At 42.4% G+C, this 26468-nt stretch overlaps 1 protein-coding gene across 2 annotated transcripts; it reads left to right on the top strand.

Annotated features, from left to right (window-relative positions):
* Positions 1–840: 840 nt before the first annotated feature.
* On the top strand, positions 841–26468 carry DCAF12 (DDB1 and CUL4 associated factor 12). 2 transcript variants are annotated; one of them, XM_066180917.1, is made up of 9 exons: positions 841–1051; positions 1845–2099; positions 13338–13490; positions 14719–14779; positions 17426–17619; positions 18717–18782; positions 19434–19596; positions 23355–23539; positions 24278–26468. In XM_066180917.1, the coding sequence occupies exons 1-9, from the start codon at positions 971–973 to the stop codon at positions 24434–24436; spliced, it is 1317 nt and encodes a 438-aa protein (XP_066037014.1). In that variant the 5' UTR covers positions 841–970; the 3' UTR covers positions 24437–26468. The 2 variants fall into 2 exon arrangements, with proteins under 2 accessions (XP_066037014.1, XP_066037013.1); XM_066180916.1 differs by having other exon boundaries at positions 13284–13490.

Below are 26468 nucleotides of genomic sequence, written 5' to 3'. Positions count from 1 at the left end.
CAGTTTTCCATTGCATTAATAAAAGATTATTATTTTGTAAACTGTCTTTCAAGGTGTGAGTCCTTCAAGAGCATTAACAGTGGATAAAATACTCGACTGTGGAGCCCTGGGTGAGGGTCTCTCTAATACTTTTGATGTGCATTCCTGGATCTTTCTTGGGATGCCAAGGAACCAGCTAGAGGTGCACAAACCCTCAAAGGGGTTTTTGTCTTTCCATGTGACCTTGAGCCACCTTCTTATCCAGTGGACTGTTCAGTGAAGAGTTGGACATTATGAAGAATTTCTTCACAGTATGGGGGATTAGACATTGGGAATGAGCTGCTCAGGGAGGTGGAGGAGTCACCATTCTGGAGATCTTTAGGGAAAGGTTGTGTCTCACTCACTCACTCACTAACTCGCACACTCAGTGCCATGTGGCCTGGTTGACAGTGTGGTGTTCATGCATAGGTTGAACTGGATGGACTTAGAGGTCTTTTCCAACCTAATTGATTCTGTGATTCTGTCCCCATAGTGGAACCCTGACAGCCTGGTCGGACACAAGTGCCTCGGCTTTCCTGGGGGGCTGACAGTCTGATCAAACACGAAGGGTTTGGGAAAATTTCCTTTTCCCGTGACGGATTCCCAGACGCCCACCTTGAACTGAGCACGTTCCGCCGCTAGGGGGCATCACACCGTACACACGCCGGTTCCGCTGCCATGGCAACGGCAGAGGGGGCGGGGCCAACTCACTGTCTGGTTGCTAGGCAACGCAGCCCAGGGGCGGGGCGGAACTGCCGCCGTAAAGCTGCGAAGGGACTGTCGTAAAAAGAAAAACCCTCTAAACGCCGTGGTGTTGTAAAATGCCGTGAGGCGCGGCCGGCGGGGCCTGAGGGACAGAGCTCGGGCCCGGTCCCGCTCCATATGCCCCGAACCGCCCCGTCCCGCTCCATGTGGGGCCGCTCCTCGTTCACATCCTCCTCATCCTTCTACTATGGCTCGGAAAACAGTTAGCAGGAAGCGGAAAGCGGCGGCGGCTGCCGCCGCGGGGACCGGGGGTCTCCAGGGGGGGCAGGTAAGAGGTGGGGGGGGGGCGAGGGAGAAGCGCTAGTTCCCGGTGGTGGGAAGGGGGAGAAGCGCTGGTCCCGTGGCGGAGCAGGCGTTCCGGTGCCCAGGAGGATGGGGGTGACCCTGTCCGGGAGTTGCGGAAAGAAGGTGTCCTGAGGGTTCGGGGATCCTGGGGAGGGGCAGTCGCGGTCCCGGCTGTAGCTCGGGATGAGGAACCCCCGGTCCCGGTGTCACCTGGGGAGGGACAGCCCCGGCCCTGGTGTCACCCAAACAGGGGCAGCCCCCTGGTCCCAGGGTCACTGGGGGGAGGAGCCGCTGGTCCCAGGGTCAATCCCCGCCTTTTCCCCCGCGCCCCGGGGCTCGCGGTGCTGTACAGTGATGATGGCTGGATGGTTCTGGCCCGGCTGGAGAAGACCGAGCGCCGCGGTTGGTATCGGGAGGCCACTTGGGTGTCACCCCTGCGCCTGCCAAACTACGGGCGACGGCTATCGGCGCTGCCCCTCTCCCGTTGGTCCAAGCGCTCCGCTTCTTCCTCTGAGCATTTGGCGTACCAACGGCGCCGAACCGCCACGGACTGTCGTTATATCATCGCCGTGTTACTCCTTTAGCAGATATTTATGTTTAATTTCACGCTGCTAAAGGCTCTATCAGCATTCCCAAGTTAATTTCCGTGCGCGGTGTTCCATGGGTAGTTTGAAAGGCTTCAGGGTTTTGTCGGGAGTATCGTAGAATTTGAAAGGGTGGTGTGTTAAGGTTTGTTTTAGTTTGCTTTATCCGCTGTCCAACTTTATTATCCACAGTACGGGTGGGATCATTCGGTTCACAAAAGGAAAAGGCTCCCTCCGGTGAAAAGGTCTCTGGTGTACTACGTGAAAGGGAGAGAGGTCCGGATGCAGAATGAGTCTAGCTACCACCGCTTGTTGCATGGATACGCAGCCCAGCAACTCCCCAGTCTCCTGAAGGAAAGGGAATTTCACCTCGGAACACTCAATAAAGTGTTTGCCTCCCAGTGGCTAAACCACCGACAAGTCGTGTGCGGGACAAAATGCAACACGGTGAGTGTCATCTCTCTCACTGTTTTCCCTTTGTTCTGTTAATTATTCCACCTCTACCCTCAGATGATGTTTATTGTAATCAAAGTGTGTGGATGGCCAGGCAAAACATTAGGAATTAGGAGTGGAGTCAAAATCGAGCCCAGTTAACTTTGAATGAAAGCAATGCTTAAGGACAATCTGTTCTTATCTAAAAATGTGCAGCACCTTCCCAGAAGCGTCTATGTGATCTGTACGGAGTGGTTTACACCTGGTTTCAGATGAAGAGCAACAGTGGGATTGGATTTTTCCTTTTGTCCTGCAGATGAGAAGTTAATGGACAGATATTAGTGTCTCTATTGGTGGCTGTCAGTGCTTGGCCGAACTGGCTGCTAAGGTCCCTTTTTTCTGTTATGCTCAATCTTTTATAGTTTTGTTTTCCATATGGTTTTGTGCTAATGGCTTTTAAAAGTTGTTCTAAAACTGTGGTTAAATTCCAGATTTGAGAGAGCAGCCAAAAATGTTCTGAGCTTAAAAAAAAATAATTTCAGATCTTCAGTGTTACCCTTTGCTTGTTGACTTTATAATTCTTCACTTTAAACCAGTCTCCAGTGTTCGAGTAGCTTCTCTGGTTTATATATCTTTAAATGTTTCTACGAAAACTAAAAGCTTCTCAGCTTCTTGAAGTGATGCTTTGAAACATTTCAGGGGAGTATTAAAGTGGTGTCCAATAGGATTAGTAAATGGAGGAGATCATATTTCTTAGGTAATCTTCTCTCCACCGGAGTTGGTAGCTGAAGTCTGTTGGCTGAGGTTGCAATTTCATGCATGAAGTTGTGACTGAATTAGTGTGAAACCCTAAATTGCAGGTTAGTTGGTACCACAGAAGGGAATCGAGGGTTGTGAGGAATGAGTGCATAGATAAAGCAACTCTTAATTATCAGAGCGTATCAGTTGCTGCAATTGCTGCTTTGCCTCAACATCTTCTTAAGCCAAAGCCATGCCCAGTGATCTGACCAGCTAGGGACAGTGGGCTGTTTTTTTTCCATTTCTCATGGTGGAACATTCTGAGATGTTCTGTTATTGTTCACAGTTGGCCAAGAGGAGGCTTTTATGCAGTAGCTCTTAAGAAGCAGGACTAACTGTATAGACAAAGCAATCTTTTAGCAGCGATAAGCTCGAAATAGAATCTCTCTGCCTGCTTTCTCCACATATGTTCATCTCAGCCAGTCGGCAGCCAGCACTGGTTGTGATTGTAGAGCTGCTTATAGGAGACAAACTCCTGCTGAAACACAAGCTCCCCAAAAGTCTTGCTTACTCTAGCAATGTGACTGAGTGTTTAATAGAGTTGCAACGATTTTGCTGTGTTCTGTAACTTTTGTAGCTCCAGCACATCTGCAGCCAAGATGAATGGGCAAGTGGGTTGTTAACCCACTTGCAGAAAATTGTTTGGGACCAAACAATCATGGAGCTGAAGAGAAATTCAGCTCCGAAGAGTATTGTTGCTTCCTTTGCACACGCCACAACCAAGGGTGTTTGTCCACAGCCAGACTTAACGTTAGAGACGGACCTTTTCTGTCATTGAGCTAAATAGAGTGATTGCAAAACAAGTCCCTGCAGCATTGTGAAAGATCATATATGAAGTATGAGTGCTGTAATAGCTGTACCTTGTTTGCTTTGTGCTCACATTTGAACAAGTAAAGCATGAAACTCTACACTGTTATTATGAGATTTTTCTCTCTCATCTCCTGAGTGAGTGAGCCATTAAAGAAAAATCTCTTTGCTGATTCTCATGTGGCACTCAAGTTGGGAGTAAATCAAAAACACCTTGGTTGACTTCAGCTAGGTTTGTTGCTTTGGAGTTGTACTTAATTAAAGTTAATGCAAGAGAAAAATATAAACTATAACAGTTATTTTAATTAGGGCTTGACTGTGGCAGTGAGTGCTTTTAGCATTTAATTTAGAAATTGCCTTTCACTGTGCAGTGCCAGGAGGATTCACTGTTCTTAATGACAAAACAAAAATACGCTCTTGCAATAGAAAAGGAGGTTTGGGTTTAGTCACATGGCAGTACTAGTTACTGTGAAAACACTGAAGAGAATGTGGAGCTCTCTGTCAACTACTCTTTTTTGATGAAGATTATAATTTGTTTAATTATGTGGAGTAACTTTTTATCCTTAAAACTAGTCCAGGGTGTGAAATAACTTTATTCTTTTCCAGTGGATCACGGTGCTCACAGTTGAGCAGCTGAAAATATTTCAGATATTTGTGTTCTGTAGAGGTGCATGCTTTTTTGGGTAGATTTAGAATTATGGGAACTATTACAAGCATTCAAGCACCTAAAATTTCAAATGAAATCACCCAGACTTTTCACCTGGGCTTTGCCAAGCCAGGATGCCTGTTTGCAAAAATTTCCTAGACCTTGCATCCAATGGGCTCCTTAATATTTTTCTAATTAAAATCAATGAGCAGGGAACTTTCAAGGGGTGCAGACATTTAGGATATGTTGTGATAGGTATCTGAATTACCAAAGATTGATGCTGTGAAGATATGTAGAAGAAACTGGCTGTCTCAGAAGAAGGTATGGTCTGTAATCTGCAGTCGTCTGTTCTGGCTTCATAGAGGAACTCACGAGACTTAGGTAGGAGACAGGCTTATGATGGACAAAAACATAGAACACAAAGCTCCTGTGTTTCGAGGTTTTTTTTCCTCTTTATTATTACAGGAAATTATGAAGAATAATCTAGCATCTAAAAGGAAGTTTAATAATTTTTCAGCTTCTTTTGCTCTCTGAGTTACATGTATATGTTCAAGATAAAATCCTTTTGTTAACTGCAGAGTTAAAGATGAAAAACTATAAGAGCTGTAAATAATTCCCTAAAGGCAAGAAGCTAATTAGTTTTCAGTTGCTTGAGAATATATTTGCTTGGAATCTAGTTAGGTTTTTTTTTTCTTTTGCCAGGCAGACCTGATGTATGTATTTGAGTTTAAAAACTTTCTTTCTGAGTGCTCTCTCCAGATTTCTCAGGCAGCTTTTCCAAGGCTTGCATGGGTTGGTTTCTGAGTGCTGGGTGAAACCTTTTCTCTCTTCAGCAGATTGCTGTATTGCCTTGGCTGCCCTACTGTAAATCACCAGCTCTCATTTTCTGTTAGAGACTTTAAACTTGTTTCAGGAGTGCATCTCATACAATTACAGCCCTGTCCTGTAGTCCTGGGATTGTGAGAGTACAGTGGGAAGTTCCTCCTCTGTCTGTGAATGTGAGCTATGGGGAAAATGATTTTCCCTTGCTTTGCAAGTTAATGTGTCTTCTGGCTCTGCATGTGTGAGGAAGCACTGAGATGACAGCTCATTTCTGATCACATGCAGGGAATGAGAAGTCTCCTCCAGTTTGTAGCTGTACTCAAAGTCCAGCGAACAGTGACCAAAACTCAGTGTAAATAAACCTCTGATGCCTGTAGTTGATATCTCCATTCACATGTCTTTTAATGGCTTGTGATCAAATAGCCAGGTGTTGGTTCCTTCTCTCAAGAGTATTTTCTTTTCTGTCAACTGCATGTGACACTTGTGTCTGTCTGGTAGTTTCTGTGCCAAGTATGGTATGAGTCGTAGGGATGCCCTTTAGCAGAGAACATCTGTCACTTCTCCATCCTTTGTCATCTATCAGCACGTGTTAACTCTCTCCCAAGCCCTGAAATCGAATAGGGAGGGCAAAATGCAAAGAAAAAAATAATAAATGAGATTTTGGCACTGCACAAATGCAGTAACATCAAAGTCTGTGTCCATTAGCTGATGGTGATTCAGGGTTTCACAGAAAGGTCGAGTGTGTGAATTCATGGTCTTGCCTCTGGAAATGTGAATTCAAAGTCAACCAACTTGCTGGCTGCTTTTACCTCTCCTCATTTCTCAGGTGGTTTCTTTATATTGTGGATTTTTTCATTTTGGACTCTTTCAAGAAGGATGTGTAAGGCACTTGAGTTGCCTCTACTGTATAACCTGTGAGTAAGTTTTGTACTAAGATTAGTGCATGTTGGTGTGACTGATGTAGTTGCCATTCCTTGTGACGCTTGAAAAAGTCATGGCAGTCAGATTAAGTCCCAGGTGACTGGAAAAGGGAAGCCATTGTACCTATCTTGAGAAATGTTAGAAAAAAGGAATCCAGGAACTACTGGCCTGTCAGCCTCCCCTCTGTGCTTGGGAAGATCATGGGATCTAGTTTCCTCCTAAAACTCTAAGGCACATGGAGGTGAATGGAGGCAACCAGCATGGCTTCACCAATGGTAAGTCCTACCTGTCAGAGGCTTTCTGTGATGCCGTGACTGCAGGAGTGGACAAGGAAAGGGTTACAGATGTCATTTATCTGGACTTTTGTAAAGCCTTTGACACGGTCCCCCACAACATCTTTCTGTCTAAATTGGAGGGGGACGGATTTGATGGATGGGCTGTTGGGTGGTGAGGCATTGTTTGGATAATCACATCCAGAGCATAGTGGTCAATGTCTCAGAGTCCCAGTGGACATCAGTGACAAGTGGAGTCCTTCACAGATCCATACTGGGACCAGTGTTCTTGGATATCTTCATTAATGGCACAGACAGAGGGATCAAGTGCACTCTCAGCAAGTTTGACACCACCATGCTGAGTGGTGCTTTGACACACCTGGACAATGGGATGCCGTCCAGAGGGACCTGGACAAGCTTGAGGAGTGGGTCCATGGGAACATCATAAAGTTCAAGGCCATGTGCAAGGTGCTGCACCTGGGCAGGGACAACCCCCAGTATCAGCACAGGCTGGGCATGAACAGACTCAGAGCAGCCCTGCCCAGAAGGGCTTGAGGGTGCTGGTGGGTGAGAGGCTGGACATGCCCCGGCCATGGCACTCACAGCCCAGAGAGCCAAACGTGTCCTGGGCTGCATCCAGAGCCCCGTGGGCAGCAGGGGAGGGAGGGGATTCTGCCCCTCTGCTCTGCTCTGCTCTGGTGAGACCCAGCTGGAGCTCTGCATCCAGCTCGGGGGTCCCAGCACGGGAATGAGAGAGACCTGCTGAAGTGAGCCCAGAGAGGAGGCTGCCAAGATGATTGAAAAGCTGGAGCCCCTCTCCTGCAAGGAAAGGCTGAGAGAGTTTTGGTTGTTCAGCCTGGAGAAGAGAAGGCCCTGAGGAGACCTTATCATGTCCTTCTAGTACCTAAAGGGAACTATAAAAAAGATGGGGACAGATGAATTGAACAGGGCTTGTAGTGACTGGAAAAGAGGTAAGGATTTTCAATTAGAAGAGGGCAGAGTCACACTAGATAAAAGGGAGATTCTTATGCTTTACCATCAGGGCAGTGATAGACTGATATGGCTTGCCCACACAGCTGATAAGTGCTCAATCCATGGAAACGTGGATGGACAGAGCTCTGGGCAACATGGTCTAGCTGATGTTCCTGCTTACTGCTGGGCACTTGGACAAGACAACCGTTAAGGGCTCCTTGCAACCCAAACCATTCTATGCTTCTTTATTTTTATCTTCAGCAGAAAGCAGACACACAATACCAGTTAGATAGTTTGAAGTGTCCATGTTTCTTTGGGTTTGGCATATACTAGTAAATCTGTATTGTTACAGAACCTGATGCCAAGTGTTTTACGAACAGAAAAGAAAGGTATTTACAATCTGAATAAAAGTCAAGGCTGAGAACTTGGAAAAATCAATCACTGCTACTGAGGTGTGACCAGCAATAGTATTGATGTAATAACGCAATGAATGTTGTCTTATTTTGTTGTTTTGTTAGCAAAACACATGCTTGAAGGAGAACAACTAATGATTTTCCAGCTTAGCTGCAGGTGAGATCTTCTTGTAACCAGCCTTAGCCTGTCTGGAGGTGTGCTGTTGTAGAAGTGGATGTTCCCACCTGCACGTTTTGGCTAGCCCTGAAGTGCGCATGGCTAGGGAGTCAGCTGGATCAACTTGCTGTATTGTGTGCAGACAGGTTTTCTTGTAGGGTTAGTTTCACCAAGGCAGATCCAGTTGACCTTGCAGCTACTGGAGCATTAGTTACTGTCACGAGGGTGATGAGATTGTTTAGCTGGTTGGTGAGGGGGAGGCATGTAAATTCTCAAAAGATAGGCTTAAGCCAGTTGTGAGACTTGAATGTGATTGATTCTCTCTTACTGACTATTTTTAACACGGCAGTGTACTTATGTTTGGTTTCTTTAAAAAGTTACTATGAATGACAAGAATGTGCCCATGATTTCTTGAGAGCACTGTGTAAAGAGCTGGGGCACAGAGCATGTTGTGAGCTTTTGCAGGAAGAATGAGCAGTCTCCTTCATGCATGTTTTTTGTGCCTTTTAGATTTCCATCCATCCTGCTTGTGAGATAAAAACAGGATGGCACCCTTTATTTTTGTTTTTATTAATTTGTACAATCAAAGATAGGGTAAGACTGTCTGTTCTTCTGCTGTTTTTTTTGTGCAGGGGCAGCAGTTGAGAACACAAGAGTCTGTCCTTCCTTGAAATGGAATTTCATAGACTTCTTTTTTAATCTTGCTGTTTAAAGTGAATGCTTTCAGCTGAAGATACAGGGGAATTTATCTCTACTGGATTGTTAGCTTTCTAGGTGTTTCTTTCCCCTAAATTATCGGGTCCTGAAAGGCAGGTCAAAAAATGAAAAAATCTTGCAAACCATTTTGCAGTATTGCATATAAGAGTGTGATGTGTTTTGCAGTTCATACTCTCATCCTTGGATACTCTGTTCCCTGCCACAGTCATCCGTGAAGCAAGTTGGTTTCTTGATTAACTTGATGTCTTGGTTTGGGAAGACAGGTATCTGCCAGGTAAGAAAAAAAAAACCAACTGCAGTTTCCGTTGGAATAGAGAGTGTAAACTCCCCCCTCCGCCCCCTATTTTCTTTTTCAATTATAAATTACAATCAGAGGGTCTTAGGCAAAGATTTGGGAAATAGGAATAGCAGTTCTTTACTAGTATGTATTACAAAGCAAACAAACACAAAAAAACCCACCAAACAACTACAGCATTAATAACAAATGAAAACAGTACCAAGAACCTTGAGGGCTTTTGTTTCACAAAACCCAGGGCAGTTTGGTTTCGGTGTCCCTGCAGGATCCTCAGAGCACCGAGCTGAAACAGTGGAAAAGTCCCGGGCTGGTAGCTGGGATGGCAGGGTGTCCCGGCAGGCAGGGGCAGGATGTCCCGGCAGCGCAGGGGGTGCAGGGTCACACTGTAGCAAGAGGAGCAGCGCCGAAGAAGCCGAAGACGAGGCAGAGCCGGCCCAGCTCCTGCGGGTGGCAGAGAAAACTCAGGATTCCGGCCGAACCGGTGATAGTAGATTTTCTAGGACTGGATCCCTTTGGCCACAGTGAAACTCTTCCAGCCAGCAACAGCCGTTCTCTCTCTCTCCCCGAACGCGGGAAAAAGAAGAGCCCAAGAGCCCGCAGCTGCCTCAAGCTCTGTCTTTTACCTGCATTATCTCCCCCTTCCACCTTTGTCGACCTCTTTGTTTCGGTTAAGTACTCTCAAGTATCCAACACTTGGTCTCCTTGGTGACTTATGGGGAAAAAATTCTTTAAAGAAGGAACAAATCTAACCCCCAACACTTGATCATAAGCAGGTTGGACAGCTAAGGGGACAGCCATATAGTAATGCAGGGAAGCCATTTGCCAAAATGACTTCTCACCATTTCTGCAGGCCAGAAGAAAAATAAGCGTACAGCTATCAGTCTCTGCAAAAGTGCGAAGATCATGAAGTTTCATGGCCATGTCAACTGTAGTACCTAACTGTGCTCGTTTGCCTTGATCCTTGAGTGATAGCACTGTTGCAATCTGTACACCTAAACCGCTTTAAAAAAAAGAGGGAAGGGACTTCTCTCTTCCATGTCATCCAGCCTGTTTCCTTGTTAGAACACAGTTGTCTGGCAGAGAGCATGGTAGCTGAGTCTGCTGTGTTTCTAACAGGTGTGGTCCTTGCACTTCTGGCAGATGGCCGAAGCAATCCATATTTGGTAAATCCTGGATGTTAGTTTTGGCATACTAAAGACTGACATTCATATGCTTTACTAGAAGGAAGAACTGAATTTTGTGCAAAGCTTAAAATCAAGAGACCATTTCACACAGTTCAGTGTTTGGAGGCTGGTGGGGTCCAGCGAAAACATTGTGGGCTAGCTTTTAGTTTTTATATAATGAGTAGCTGGGAAAATGTTCTTATTTCTGTTGGAGATAACAGAGAAAATTACTGTATGGTTCAGTTATCAGGACTTTGTCAAGACTCTTAATGTCTACACCGCTTTGGAGTGGTATTGAAATCTTCTGCACTCTTCTGGATGCTTCTCTTATTTCTTAACATTTCTCCAGTTTTGGCTTTAAAAGTGTCCATTGACTGTGGCTTATCTTGGCTTCTGTCTGCTGGATTTATAGGGATGATTTCTGCCAGAGGTGCAGCTTTCAAGCATCAGCTTTTGCTTCCTGTGATGCCCCAGGTGATGTAAGAATCTCTGTGTGCTGGCAGTGGTTGCTTATTTTACTCAAGGAAGGTGAAGGTTGTTTCTAAACTACTCAGTGGCTAAGTTCTTTACCAAGCAAGTGAAGAAGTTAGTGCTCCCATCTTTACAGCCAAAACAACATAGCCAGTCCCTTATATGTGCAAAGTTCAAATTCTTTATTTTTTTAGGCTGATTAGTTTAGAGTTTAGGTAAAGGTATTTTTCATTAGAGTAAGTTTTTATTAAGCAATGCAAGTGTATGACGAGGGTGTCAGTACAGAATTGCAAAGGGGTTTTAATTTCAGTCCTCATACCAGTTGACCTGCACTTCCGAGTGTGACTGTGTTACAGCTCAAGCACAATGCTTCTGAGTCCATGAACATTCTTCGGTGTGGATGTGTTTTCCTAATTAGTACTCCTGGTGTCAACATTAGGACCTGCAGCTGATACCTGCAAGCTTTAATCCTAAGTACTAAACTATTAATTTTGATTAGGATTTGGGGTTTTCTTAGTTATTGGATGGAGGTTATGGGAGGGAATTGGGCATTTCTGCTGGAAAGAAATACTAGGGCTGAAGGGGGATAGCCACTCACTTGGGAAGGACAAGGGAGGATGGGAGTAGAGGATATTACTGATCCTGATCCTTCAGTGCGGGTGTTAATTTTCAGGTGGTTAGGGCAGAGGGATTGCTGTTTGCATTGTGCTTTTACCAGCTGTCTCTGGCAGTGAAGACTTTGTAAGGCTTGGGAAGAGTGAGGAGTGCCTCCCTCCTACTCAGCTACACCTCAGGTGTTGCCATACACCACACGTGTGTGCAAAATAGAAAAGTAAGCATGAAAATGCAGTCTCTGTAGGAGTCATCTGTGCAAGACTGCTGCCTACAATCAGTTGCAGGATGAAGGTGATGCATAATTCTAGACTCAACACACAAACAGCAATGAGTGGATTTCAGCTTTCTCTGTGGGGTGTGTGTAACATACTATACTTTATCGGGTTTTGATAGGACATTAATAGTCTGCCAGTTCAGTACATCAAGTAATAGATATGCTGTTAAATTATCTTAATGTTATTTTTCCTGTGCTTTTATTAAAGAACAGATCTACTCTCTTGTAAGAGTTCACCAAAAGCAGCTTCTATGTATAACTTCTCTCTAAGAACCCCTAGATTTCTCTTCTGGTCTTCTAGAAATGTCTGACAAAGGATTCAGAACAATTTCCTTGGAGGTGTGTATTTTTTAAATTGTATTGAGGTTTTTTGTTGTTATCATCTTTAGTTCACTTCCAGAGGTTTTTAGACAACATTCTTAGTTATAGAAGGAACAGACTAAAGATGATGTAGAATTTAATTATAATCCTGGGCTATAAATTCACTTTCCTTAGTGCCAAGTCAGCTTCAGATCCCCCATTTCCTTGCTCCACTCATGTTCCCTCACAGGAACTTCTCTGTTAGATCTATTTGACTGTCAGTGCAGCTGCCCTCTGAGCACCATCTGTGAAATGACCCAGCTCATGAGCCTCCCAAATGAAAGGGCACTTTGGCAGGCAATGTAAACCTTTGTTCTGGTTTAAACTGTTGGGGGGGGGGGGGGAATGGGCTGCTGAAATAAACGAATCAATATGATTCCGACGGAAGCCATTTATTGTTTACATAAAGCCACAGTTACAGTTTCTAGCATTACTGTTCACCGGTACAGGAGTCTCTCGATTGGCTAAGTAATTTGTCCATCAGACTGGCGCATATCCTTCAGGGCACCTAATTGGTCAAGTGTCCATCACCATGCTGTGTGTCTTCTGAGTTTTGCATTTATTGTAGACACTTTCTCAGGCTCTTGCTCATTATTTTTAGACCTGTTGTTGTTCCCGTAGCCTTGACGAATCCTTGAGAACTTTGAAAAACAAGACTTGCAGGTGTCTTCTTATCTGCAAACAGTTTGGCTGGTACAGGGAATGGCCTAAGTTATTCAGGTACATTGCTACAAACTAACCTCATGATTGTATATGTCTGTATACATATACATAACGCTGGGCATAATGTCTGTTTCAAGAGTTGTAAGGCTTTGTAACAGAGTTTTCTGGCAAGGTGTCATTGACGCGCTCTAATGACGCTCTAATGAGGGATGAGGTATATAGCTAAATAAAATACCTTTCTTTCAGATGTTTGCACTGGCAGTAATGTATTCAGTTACTATTCTCTGTTTATCACCAGAAAATAAATTCCAGTTGCATAAAAGCCAAAATTGCCAAAGCCAAAACTTTATGGTAGATGTGTTATCTAGGAGGCAGGAGAATCGTGCTAAGGCCCATGGGGCTTAATGGCTCTTTTGAGGTGGGTTTTTTTCTCACTGTGGTAGGTAGAAATTGAAAAACAATGTTGTTTTGTGATACTGAACAGGGAAAAGAGTTTTATATTTCAAGGGCTTTTTTTTCAAGTGGGAAACCTCCCAGGACAGATTTCCCTCCTCTCCCTTCCATTACTGTGAAAATGAAATGGGATGATTGAAATAAATTCACTGTAATTGTTACTTAACCTGTTTTAAGAAGGAATTTATTTTTCAGCAATCCTTGAAGCATTTGTGCATTTCAACTCAAAAAGAATGTCAGTTCAAAATAGGGAGGATATTTGACCATGTTGTTTTTCTTATCTGTTTGATGATGACATACATGTCTGGAGGTTTTGTTTTGTTGTTTTTTTTTGTTTGTTTTTTTTTTTTTTTTTTTTTTTTTTTTTTTTTTTTTTCCAGTTATTTGTAGTAGATGTCCAGACTGGTCAAATTACCAAGATTCCTATCCTGAAGGATCGTGAACCCGGCATGGTGAACCAGCAGGGATGTGGCATTCATGCCATTGAGATCAACCACTCAAGGACCCTCCTGGCCACAGGTGGAGACAACCCCAACAGTCTTGCAATTTATCTTCTGCCTACACTTGATCCTGTCTGTGTGGGAGATGTAAGTGGGAGTATCTGGGGCAAGTTTATTCTGTCACTTAAAAGAGCAAGGTTAATATTTAGGAATCTTGTAAGAAAGTAAAGTTCTGAAAGCCTGAAAATGTTTGTTTGAGTTGTCATTTCTGTTGTGGTATCCTAAATATAATTGAGTACTCAAACACATGAGTGGATTTTCAGGGCATGAGTCAGATTTCTTCTTCACCTTCATTCAGGTCTACTTTAGCTTACTTTTCAGCACCAAAAGTATAACAAAATCATAAGTATTAAAGTCTAATTCTGGTGGTGACCTCTGAAACTATTTATAGTGAAAAAACTCTTTTGAGAAATTAAAACAATGTTGCAAGTTGTTAAAATTTTCCCCTTATCCCAGTGCAGCTTAGGGATGTATTATTCTAGAGATAGAACTTGGCTTTGAGGATTAGCTCTAACCCAGTGACTTTTGGCAGTTTGATACATTCTGGTACTGGTTTTAATTTTTTTTAAGTTATTTTTATTTCTGAAACATCCTGAGGCTGTTTTTAAAACAGCCAGTCTTTTAAAAAACAAGCTGGAGAATATAGTGCTGTCCTGTGAGTGCTTCTCTCTCATTTCTCCTCTTTATTCAGGACTTCATGTAGACATTAACTGCAACAGCACAGGTCAGGTCAAGAGTTTCTGCAGCAGCAGCAAACCAGTTGCATTAAAATTTGACTGAAGATTTACATGGCTTACTCTTCATTTATGTGACTTTTTAGCTTTTTAAACAAAACTAGAGTCTTACGGTCTTCTCCCCCCCCCACCCCCCAGGTTTTGCAAGAAAAAAGTCTTGCATTAATCTGTAGGTCATGTATTGTAAACATAAGATTTTGGTTACTTTTTATAGTAGGATATGTGTTTGAAGAAAAAAAACCCTAACAAGTAGATACTTTACAGAAAAATGCTGCTTTCAGAATGGAAAACATGAGAATTCTGGAAAATCATAAAATTGAGATTAATTTTTCCTTGGTCAGAGTCCTGTTTTTCTAACATCTGGTTGCTGTTTATTAATTACATACTTCAAAACCAGAAAAGCTAAAATTACTACTAGGTACTTAAACTGTTCCAGCTTGATACTGGAATCTTACCTGTATGTTTTTAATGTAGGTCTGCCCTTCTGAGCTTGTACTAAAAATCAAAATGAAGAATACGTGTCTTTTTTGAGACTGCTCTTGAGTGTAATGGCACAGAAAAATCTGTCTTTCTTCTTTTAGGATGGACACAAGGACTGGATATTTTCAATTGCGTGGATCAGTGATACTATGGCTGTTTCTGGTAAAGTCATATTTTCTCTCTTGAAGTTTTTTGTTTGCTTGTTTTTTAAGCTTTCCTTCTCTCAGAATGTTACAGTGATGTACAGCATTTGATAAGTGTTAAGAAAGCACCTCTGTCAGGGCATTTGATACCACCTGGAACTACCTAGGCTTTTTAAACACTTCTTTGACTTAGTACAGTGCTTCATTTTATTTTGTTGTTGGATCTTTGTCCACATCTGACTTTTCTAGTATTAGATCATTACTGTGTTTCTAGTAAGTGAGTGTTTGAACACAATTGGAAAGGATTCCACATAAGAGGAGTAATTTCAAGAGGGATGTTGGTTATTGGTTAAAAACTCTGGAATACTTGAAATCAATGTTGGTTTCCTGAAGTCAGGTGAAAGCACGATTAATGAGAACTCAGATTGTTTCATTAAGTTCTCAGTACAGTTGTGTGTGTGTCTGTACATACGCACTTACACTATGGCAGTTAATCCAGAAGGCTGGTGTAGAGAAACTCCGTTAATCACTTTTTGGTAACTAGGTGGTTAATCAGTGTAACTTCAAGAAGAATCACTTAGGTAAAGGCAAAAACAGTAATATGTTGTTCCATTAATTTAGCAGTTTACTGCCTTTCTGTGCTGACAGGGTGTACTATTCTATACTCAGAGCTGTCAAACTGCAGGTGACGGAAAATCATAAGTCTTATATAAAAGTCACATATTTGAATTGTTGGTTTGGTTTAGTAGGGGTTTTTTTCCAAACCCAAAAAGCTAATCCTGGAATTTCATTTCTGAATTTATTGTAAAACTTGATCCTTGCAAGTCTCTACCCCAGGTATGTACAGATACTCTCCCCCATTGAAACTAGTAAGCTTGAAAAGAGCAGAACAGATGATTACAGATGTCCAGAGGAAAGATAAGGACCTGATAGAATGGACAGCATGTGATATTGAACTGTGTTGACTCAGTATTTTCTAAAGGTCAGGATTGGATGTGTGAGTAGAAGTGTTTTCTACTGCCTTATTCTCTACTATGGTGCTTATAGCAGGCAGGATGTAAGTTCCAGTCTCCACTCTTCAGACCAGGGAAAACTTGTGGAAAGCAGTTAGCAAGACTGGTTGCTAAACTGAATTCTTTAGAAGTCACTGATGACCCTAACAGGGAAAAAGGGAATTAACTTCTGACATGGTTTTAATTTTTCAGATTTCAATTACATCTGTATCTGAAAGTGTCAAGCAGAAATACTTGAACTCCAGACATTGAGGATTTAGCAAGTATTTTTATGGCAAAAGCTCCAGATGAGATGAATAATTCCCAGGACAGCATGAGCTTAGGGTAGCAAATGATACTGTGCTTGGCTTCTGGGCTAACCAGTTGAGCAACATTAATGGATTTTTCCCCTGCTTGGGCTATTAAAAGGGACAGCTTCCTCCAAAAGTATGTCAAGATGTTTAGAAGTTTTACTGCTGAGTATTCACCCTCTGTAACCAACAAGATTAGGTGTAATTAAAACCAATGGCATGTAATGGAGTGGCAGGATGTTGTGCTGTTGGATGCAAATGCCATTCAGATGCTCCTTCTTGTATTTTTCTCTAGTAGGTGATAGTAGCACATGTGTAAATCCATCTGTGAGGGGCCAAAGCCACCTCTGCTGTGCTGGACCACTCCTAGTGCAACAAGACATTTTGCTTTACTGTCTTTGCAGCTTCTCCCCTATGAGATAGCAAAGCTGATAAATTTAATAACCTCATATATATGTATATAGATTTTTTCTGGCATCTTCATTATGAATTTCTTTTGACAGAAATTTTCACTTTATGTAGAGAAGAAACTGACATACCTGTCAATTCTGTCAGAGGTGACTTAGATGGAAGTGAGTTGCCTGAACACTAAAAGGGACGTGTATAAGGTCTTGGATTAAGCCTGTGTTGTTCAGTGAACCAGAGGCATTCAGCTTTCTTCATTCAATGTTCTTAATATTAGTGATTCGTATTTTGGATTGATGTCTTCAAATTCAGTAGAAAAATAAAATGAGTTCTTGTTTGTGTAACCTAAGTTACATTCTTTAAGGAAGAAGTGGCACTGGTTTTAGCAAAATAATTTTCCTGATAGATTTCATCTGAAGTGGTAGAACTGTGATTTGAAATAGATGTTTCTGTTCAGCTCATGAACTGCTGTGTACTTACCCATAAGCATACAGATGTCAAGTAAATCCAAATTGGCATAAACCCAGCTCAGGTTTTTATGGATATTTTTTGCATTGGTTTAACCAGTTGTTTTACCAAGGCTGAAAGGGACAGGCTGAGGTTGAACCTGTACTGTTCAGTCGCTTCTGAGTTCATTCTGCATATGAGATGATGGTAATTGTTGCGCAGGGTTGTGGGGTTTGATGTGTCCTAATCACTTTGAAAACATATGAGATGGTCTTGGAAGCTGCTTGGAAACTGTATGGACAGTTGGCTGTGAGTTCATAATATTCTGAACTTCACAGCTCAGTAAAATCATCCTTTCATTAATAATCCTATGTCGGCACTAACAGCGTGTTCCATTAGATTAAACTAAGAGGATCCTTTTTTTCAGACCCTACTGTTTAATCCTTTTTTTTGAAAAGAGGAGTTCTGTATATGTGGAATGGACTGTTCATGTATGGACTATTTGATCAGGTTCCCGGGATGGTTCGATGGGTCTCTGGGAAGTCACAGAGGATGTATTATCGAAAAGCAATGCCAGGCATAATCTCTCTCAAGTTCCTGTCTATGCCCACATAACACACAGTGCTCTGAAGGATATCCCCAAGGAGAACACCAATCCTGACAATTGCAAAGTCCGAGCATTGGCTTTCAACAATAAGAACAAGGTCAGTAAGATAAACAAGAGAGTTGAGAAGTCCTAAACCTGTCCTTGTGTATTAGAAAAACTAACAAGTAATCTAAATAGAATATACCAGAGGAGCAAGCTAATATGTTTTGCTCTGATTCTGTTGTGTCCTTGTCTGGTGAGGCGGTGGTTTTAATCTGCTCTGCCTGCTTCTTCCCCAGGTGAATGGAGGAGTCCAGAAGGAAAAAATAAACAACCCCAGATATTTTAGAAGGCATAGTTTTCCTGTGGGTTTGATTTTAGATTTGCATCCTAAGCAGGGGAGTAAAGAAATATTTACAAGAAGCAGATAAAGGACCAAAACATCTCTTGCAGCTTGAATCCCATTGTTGAGTGCTCTTTCCACTTTCCTTTGCCCTCTGTGAAGACCAGCTAACATTTAACAGTTCCAGTTTCGATGGCTGCTGAATCCTTTCTGGATTGCTCAGCAGATGAGGTGACTGACTCACAGGGAAGGCACTAGCGCTTGCTTTGGGGTTATTTTGTTGGTATTTCACAAACAGTAAATATCAATCTTCCCCATCCTGATTTTCTGTTATTACTAGTGTGTGTAGCAATTCTATCCTTCACACTTTTTTTTCACGCACTGCCCTCAAAGAACAGAAAAGGTCTGAAGCAAAGGTGGGTGTGCTGTCAGAAGCACAGTGCTCCTGTAGGCTTTATTTTTCACAATAGCTGTTAGTTACTCTTCCGTGATGGAAACTTCATGTAACTTTTTCAGTAGATAAGTGCCTGAAACTTGCTTCAAGATTAGAATCAGTGTGGGACCTGCTGAAGAGAACTGCCAAGTCTAGGTTGTACTGTCTCATAATTCATTATTTGATTGCTTAGCAAGATTTATTGTTTTGAAAATTATTGTTATTTAATCTTTTGTTAATTTAGATTCTTCTTGACACCTGAAGTACTATATGGAATTCTATGAAGATCAGTATAAAAGGAAAATTATCTTGATAGAGCTTTTACAGAATTATGGATGAGTTCAATCCAGACTGTGCAGCCTGCCTAGAATAGAAGTGTGAGTTTACAAGGATATCTATAAAGAAATTAACTCTCTTCTTTTTATTTGTCTTCTAATAGGAGCTGGGAGCTGTGTCCTTGGATGGATATTTTCATCTTTGGAAAGCAGAGCACACGCTATCAAAGGTGCTTTTCTGTTTGTAGGAGTTAAACTTCAAAAACTGCAAGCAGTTAAGGCTGTTCACTATTCTTCATTTCCTTCAAATATTTGAAGAGCAGCAGTGTTTATAAAATACTTAAAAGTTCTATGTAAAATGAAATGTCCTAAAATTTGGAGCTTGAAGAGGAGAGAAGCTCCTTACTCCCCTTGATTTAGAGGGCAGGAAGCATTCTTAACTTTCTGCTGTTTTTGAGTTAGCTGAAGTGAACCATTGCGTGGAGTACAGTGGGTACTTTATCAGTAAAATTCATAAAGGAAGTTGCACTTATTTAATTGCAGTGACAAATCACACTCAGACTTACCTATGCTAGTGAATGTGATAGGCTTTTTCAACTGAGAGCTGGTCTTGTTGTGCACCTGCTAAAGAAATAGTAGCAGCTTAGAATGATCTAAAACAATTTATGTCCATTTTTCTTGGCTTTGGCCTTTATTGTCTCAGTTTGCTTCAGATAAGGCACCCCATTGCTTTCACGTTTTTTCCTTCTGGGTCTTATTTTTCACCTGCATTTTGTGTTTTATTTCCCTGCAACTTCCTAGAACATAGCTTACAAAATTGTGCTGTTTAACACCTTAGTCTTTTCTTGTAACAGGTTGATTTTTATTTTTTCTGTTTCCAGTTACTATCCACAAAGTTGCCATACTGCAGGGAGAACGTGTGTTTGGCTTATGGTCAGGAGTGGTCAGTTTATGCAGTAGGATCACAGGCACATGTTTCCTTTCTGGATCCGAGGCAGCCTTCTCACAATGTTAAATCCGTCTGTTCCAAAGAACGAGGCAGTGGTAAGAAACCTGTCAAAGGTGCTTCAAATGGTTTGCTTGCAGAAGTAGCTGTTAAAACTGTAGTAAATCAAGCTTCTAATGAACAGGAAGGGCTTCTCTAGTGATCAGCTAAATAATTAACAGTGTATGTATAGGTTTGGTTTTGTGACAGTATACTGGAGCAACCAACAAACCAAATGTGACCGGCTCTGAAATCTAATGAAGAGCAACATGGCTGCCTTTAGAAGCAACTCAGTTGTAAACCATCCAGATATTACTGAACTTTCAAAAGTGTGCATTTTACTGGTGTGTATTTTTTACTGTTTTTTTTTTTTTTTTTAGTCATCTCAAAGCAAATGTAGTCTTTTTACCACTATTCATACTGTTCTTGCATTCTTCTCTGTGATTTAGAAAAAAGGCATGTTGTCTGCTCTTATTGGGAGTCTGTGCTGTGAGGGAAAGCTTGCTTTGTAATTTTAAAGCCATGACTGAGACTCCTGGTTTTCTATGTGATTTGATTGCTATTTCCTTTTCTCAAATGCTTGCAGTATGTCCAGCTGAACCGTATACCAGGGCCAGGCCTGGCGGCTTGCAGAGTGCATGGTTCCAAAAAGTTCTCTCCATATCCTTTACTATCAGGCATGAAAAGGCACATCAGTGCCATATTAATCCCAGACCAATAAGTTGCAGTCCTTACTTAGCTTGTCTCTGGGCTTCCATCTCTTCATCAGGCAGGTTATCAGAGGAGGACGTATATCGGCAAAGGTTCGGAAACTTTTATTTATGCAGTTACTGCGCAGTGGTGTCTAGATCAGTGTTGGGGTCTGATGCTCTCAGACATGGCAGAGATATCCGTAATGTCAGGAGAAGTCACCTGAATGTCTTACCAGCAAGATGGCTTGTCCTCTCTTGCTGTCAGTGAGAATTCTGTCCAGGTCCTGACCCAGACACTGCAGTGTGGTGCCCAGTGGTGGCTGGTGGTTGAAACCTTCTGCCTCAGGTATGTGATCTTCCCTATTGGGGGATAATGTGCGTAAGGAATACCTTGAAGGGTTTCTTCAGTTCATGTCTGGAGAAAGCCTTTGTTCAGGGCTGTTTTCTCTTCTGCAGAGTAGGTGCATCTTTTTATTTGGCATGGTAGTGGAGGCACGTAAATAACAGTAATTCCCAAGATACTGAGTGTGTCCACTTTCTGTTGATCTCCCTGGAACTTGGAGTGGTGTAGCACCTCTAGAAAACAGCATCTTTATTGATCTGTGGACTAAAATCTGATTTCAAGTGCTTTGCAGTAGTACCTGAATGTGCTTTAAGTTTCCAAGTGCACCTGCTGAATTTGGTAAGTCCACATTAACTTGAATTCATTCGTGTTGTACACAAAAGCAGGTCAGAGCGAGGTGGTGGCTCAGTAAGGCTGGAGCTGGGGCTGACTTTCCTCTGCTGTGTCTCTGTTTACAAAGGAAGGCAGTGGATGCTTTTTAGTACATCTTGTAAGTGTTGCTTTTCTTAGCAGCTGTACAGGGAAATGCACGCCTTGGATGGTAGTTCTTGATCCACAAAAGTAACTGCTCCCTGCATGACTGGCCTGCAGAGCCACGTTTTGTGCCCTTCTCTCCATGTCCTGAAGGCAGCAGACAGAGCTTGTTTGGCATAGACTGTGTGGCTCCTTGTGTAGGACATGCCACTGCATCTTCATTTCCTTCTGGGATCTGTAGACCCTTCTTCCTACATCATGGGAGTGAGGCTCAACATACTTACCTAAATAATCTAGGTCCACAGGTGTTAGTATAGAGGACTGGGAGTATAGAACTTACTGTGATTGGTTCTAGGCACAGGCTGTAGTTTCAGCTTGACGGGAATGATTAATCTGAGATACTTCAGCCTCTTAAGAGACAATTTCAAATGCTACTTTTGAAAACCTGTTATAAACATCCTTCTTAGTAGTGGGTACATCATGGATTCCTTCAGTTAATTTCATTGGTTAGAGAAAGATCGACAGTTGTTCTGCATTTTATAGCTTTTTATTAATACATTTAATTGAAAAATATATGCCATCTGCCTTGATACTCCATCACCTGTTTGTATGAAGTAAGTGTTCTCCTGGGTAACTTGTTAAGAGCACTTCTGGAGCAAAAATAAGAGGAGGTCCACTCTTGTGCCTTTCTCCTCTTATCCGAGTGACTATTCTTGCTGACTGCAGAGGGCTTAAAGCTTTCTGTGTGTCTTTGCCAGAGCCAGATCCGTGTGATAGAGGTGGGGGATAGGTCTGCTGCTCTCTTAAGAGCATTTGTAACTCTCTGAATTAAAGCGGAGACTCTCATATGAATCTCATAATCTACCTCAGTAGAGAGACTTGCACAGTGGTTTCCCACCCATTAAGCCTGGAGCCAAGATTTCACCCCGTATCTGGATCAGGACAATGTGGCCTTGCCTTGTTCTAAGTGCATGTCACAAATGCTGGTGGCTGAGGATGTCACATCCAGTGGCAGAGGCAGAAGGATTAGGACACGTTTCTTGTTAGGCCTTTATACAGAGGGGAAGGGGAAACTCCCTGGTTGCATCTGCTGCTCCCGGTTGTCTGCTGTCATGTGTGCTGCTGGTAATATTCCAGGATTATACAAGTTCTGTGACACTCAGCCCTGCTTGGCATGGTGATGACACTTGGCATGTGAATGTAGCTAGCATAACTCACTTTATTTCCTCTCCTGTTTGAATGCTTGTTTAGGCTGTAATTCAGTGGTACTTTAAAGAGGGCCTAAAAAGCCCAAGGGTTTATAACCTGTCATCGTGTCATGAAAGGAAGGATAAGTATAGATGTGGTAGAGTTTAACCTACATGGAAGCATTGTTTGCAGTAGAGTGGTTGCCCAGAACAGTATTTGCACAATAAATGGAGATGAGATGACAGGATGTTTTGCAGATTGGAAATTCTTACATACAGAATCTCCCCAAGACTAGTTCCAGGGGATTCTTGGTTAGCTGAGACTTAAATTTTAGATATTGTGAAAACAAAATGTACTCTTCTTCAATGTAATGGGATAACTGAGTTGTGCTGACATGTTTAGTTTGAACTGTACCTTCCTATGTACTGGTGGAACATGGTGGCGTTTACATGGCAGGAGTCCTATTCTGTGTTCTTTCCTGGCTAAAGTGCTAAAAATGCCAGCTACTAAAAATATGGTGTGCTTGTTTGAGAATATTTGAGTGGAGACAGATCAGGTTCATTAATAGCTCTGAAGCTATCTTAGCAGCAAAGTGATTGGTGATTCTTATGGTTACACTTACTTATGGCTAGCCTGTTGATCAGCACAATGCCCTTGTTGGTAACTGGGACTTACTTTTCTCAGACAGTCACTGCAGGTTGGCAGGCATATTTAGAGAGGGTGTGAGTTCATGGAGGAAAACAGCATTATGTTCTTCCCTCTGTCTGCGGACATGTACTCGCTCTTGGTGTGTTCACTTAAGAGCTTGTGCAGACAGAGCAAAGTTACTCTGGACCCTTATTGGCTTATCTGGCAGACATGAGGGCCGGTGAGGAGGAAGCTTCCTACTATGCACCACTGGTGTAGCTGATGGTCTCAAGGGGTAAGGCAGTCATGTATGCAATCAGAGCTGCTGTTTCAATAGCATCAGTGGGATTTGTCTGCACTGCTCTGTAGGGGTGGGAAAACTTCTGTGTTGTGGAGAATACAAGCAGATAATACTAGATATGAAGCAACAGCACTGCAGAGCCAAAGCATCCCTCTTCCTTACTGCACTGTCCGTCCCTTCTCTGTTTGACAGGTATCCGCTCAGTGAGCTTCTATGAGCACATCATCACTGTGGGGACAGGACAAGGGTCCTTGTTGTTTTATGATATCAGAGCCCAGAGGTTCCTGGAAGAGAAGCCCTCCCGTGCCTGCTATGGACAGAAGCAGAAATTAGGAGGTAGTGAAATTTTGAAGTTGACAACTGGGAAAGGCTGGCTGGTAAGTGGTTTGTAGCTGTGATAGAGGTGGGAGGAAGGAGGCCCATTATAAAGGAGTGGCATAGAGTTTGACCCAATTCTTTTTGGACCCATTGTGTGAAATGTCAAACAGTATTCATGTAACCAGTAATGAATAATGAAGAGCAAGAAGTGCTGCAGAATTGCTTTCTACAAAAGCTTTATGAAAGGGTACTGAAGAGTATTCACTTGAGTGTAAGGTGTAGTGATTAAAGTTCTTATGCACTAATTAATAAATAAACTAAATTTTATATATTTATATTTTCAAATACAATCTAACTTCTGGTTTTCAGAACCTCAAACAGAAAATAAATTGTTTTTCTTTAAAACAAATCTAATGTGGTACTCGAAGCAAGAGAGTTTTAATTTAATTGTGTGCAGTTTTAGAAGCTGTGGCTTCCTGAGGCAATGCCATGGCACCCACTTGAGTTTGGTTTCCTGTATGTTATCATAAAGCAGTTAATGGCTTTGTTTAACTTAGCTCCATTACTTTCCTCATCAGTGCAACATCCCCTCACCTCCCTGTTCCAATGCTTGACCTAAATGTTCTCAGAAAAGGCTTCCAGGACAACTCGGGTATCTTTTAGTTGACCTGTATAAAGCTTCAGGATTGTTAGGAGAAAATACCCCTTTTTAGACTCTGGAAGCTACGTTCTGCTTCTGTGAAACAGAGTTTTGGGTTTGTTTGGCAACAATAATGATCTAAACTTTCCTTTAACAGAACCATGATGAAACCTGGAGGAATTATTTTTCTGACATAAATTACTTCCCAAATGCTGTTTACACCCACTGCTATGACTCGTCTGGAACAAAACTCTTTGTGGCAGGAGGCCCTCTTCCATCAGGACTTCATGGGAATTATGCTGGTCTCTGGAGCTAATGATAACTCTTCATTCTGATGCTGGTCTTTACACAGATTTCCACTTTTCTTTTCCATTTTTTAGCAACAAAATTGTGTGATGCCATTAATTCCTGATTTAAACACAAGTTATTTTTTGGCAGAGTTTTCTGTTGGTCTCCAACAGTTTTCTGAACTAGTTTTTGCTTTAACCTCCTAGATCCTTTATATGGAGGGGTTTTTAAGTCCTTTTTTATTGTATTTACTCCAAATGACTCTTCCCCCATTTAGGCTGTCTTGGCCATGTGTCCCCTCCTCTACTTTGCTGTGGGGTAGGATTTCTTTCTCATAGAGTGGTTGCTCCTGAGCTTTCTGTGAAAGTCTTGGGGCTGCATGTGTGCAGGTACTTTGTGTCAGTTACATTACCTGGAGTGAGGACTTCTTGTAATTAAAAATTATTAAAGATATTTATAAGAGATAAGCTACTACTTTATCTGCAGAGCCTGGCCCTGGCCTGGGTTGATCATATTTTTTAAAAGTACAAGTCTAATGACACTGTTTATATATAGAGGGATATGGTAATTTTAAGCTGTACTCACTGGAGCCCGGGATGGATTCCCTTGGGGTATTGCCCATCAAATCCAAATTGCAGGAGTTTTTAGAAGTTTGTGTTTGAATGGTAGTTTTCAGCAGTGCTAGGAAGTCCCAGGTATCAGCTTGCACAACTGGAGTTTGTATAGGCTGTTCTGCAGCGTGGCTGTTGTAGGGTGACATTACATTGAGGGCTGCAGAGATGCTGAGAGGAAATGGGGGCTAGTTATTCAAAATGAACTAAATCTGTCTGTTTTCCAGATGAAATATGGTTTCTTAACTATGCCATTAGGGTAGCTTATAAACCTCTTCATAAACTGCCTAACACCCAGGACCTTTTTTATCCCAGGTTGTGGAAGTTTTTTCCTTTTTTGCTGTTCTGGTCAGCCATCTGCTCAAATAAGCCAGTGGAATAAATAAACTATTTTTTTTCTCCAAGACTAAAGAGTGCATCTCAGACTTTACTAATGCAAGCGAGAAGCTTTCCGTGAAGGAGGGTAGCTTGGTGTTCCCTCCCTTTGTGCTAGCATATGGTGTAGGAGAGGCTCAGGCTTTTTCAGAATCCCCTGCTGCCTTCTGCATTCAGACTCCCTCCAACTTCACCTGGGACTGGGAGGGGAGAATGGGCCCAATGTCCTTCATGTACAGTTGTGAAGTGTGTGCCTCCCAGGATGATGGTCTTACCCAATATTCAGCTAAAATGCAAGACTCCAGGGTGTTTCTCCTTTTGGCAGGCACCAAACTCTCAGCTTGTTGGTGATGCCTCTGTCCTCTGCTGGAATTAATGCCTTTCCCCTGACACTGGTGGAGCAAAGTGTGCCTATACCTCACAGCTTTGGTGGCAAACGTGCAGTTGGTTGAAACTGGGGGGACAGACAAGCCTGGGACATGCTGTGTTCTCCAGTCTCTGTGGGAAATCACAGCTACCACTGCGGTTCCTGCCAACAGCCCAGAGCTAATCTGCATGTGTCTTTGCAGTCTCTGTCATCTTCATACCCAGTATCTTCATCAGTAACACCAGGCAATCAGCATCAGGCTTAAGTCCCAGCTGGGATGGAGACCTGGATGGAAATCCTACAAGGAGTGCAGATCCCTCTCATTGAGGTGGAAATCCTGGCAAGAGAAGAACTCTCTCCCAGGTGTGCACCTGTGCCAGAAGTATAATTAGCACTGAGCATTAACACAGGTGCTTCACAAGCAGATAATCTTCCAGTATTTCATAATACTTCCCATTGTAGCCTAGTTACTTAAACTGCATCAGTTCAAGGTACTTTGTGTATGGCTAGACCGGCTTTTCTCTGAAAATGTCAAGTCATATATCATGTGGTAGCTTTGGCTATTTCAGAGGCTTAGAAAAGTGGGAGTATATGAGGTAAAACAAGTCTTGGAGGAGAATGGCAGGATTTGTATTTATACAACTACTGTGTAAGATCATTCTGTCACAAGGAACATGTTCTGCTTTGGTTTGTTTTGTTTTTCTTAA

This window comes from Chamaea fasciata, unplaced genomic scaffold, assembly GCF_029207755.1.
Source record: "Chamaea fasciata isolate MVZ Bird 193981 ecotype frontalis unplaced genomic scaffold, bChaFas1.0.hap1 SCAF_4, whole genome shotgun sequence".
NCBI classification, from domain to species: Eukaryota; Metazoa; Chordata; class Aves; order Passeriformes; family Sylviidae; genus Chamaea; species Chamaea fasciata.
Note: the sequence above shows the minus strand (reverse complement) of the source record. Positions and strands in the feature narration are given on the sequence as shown.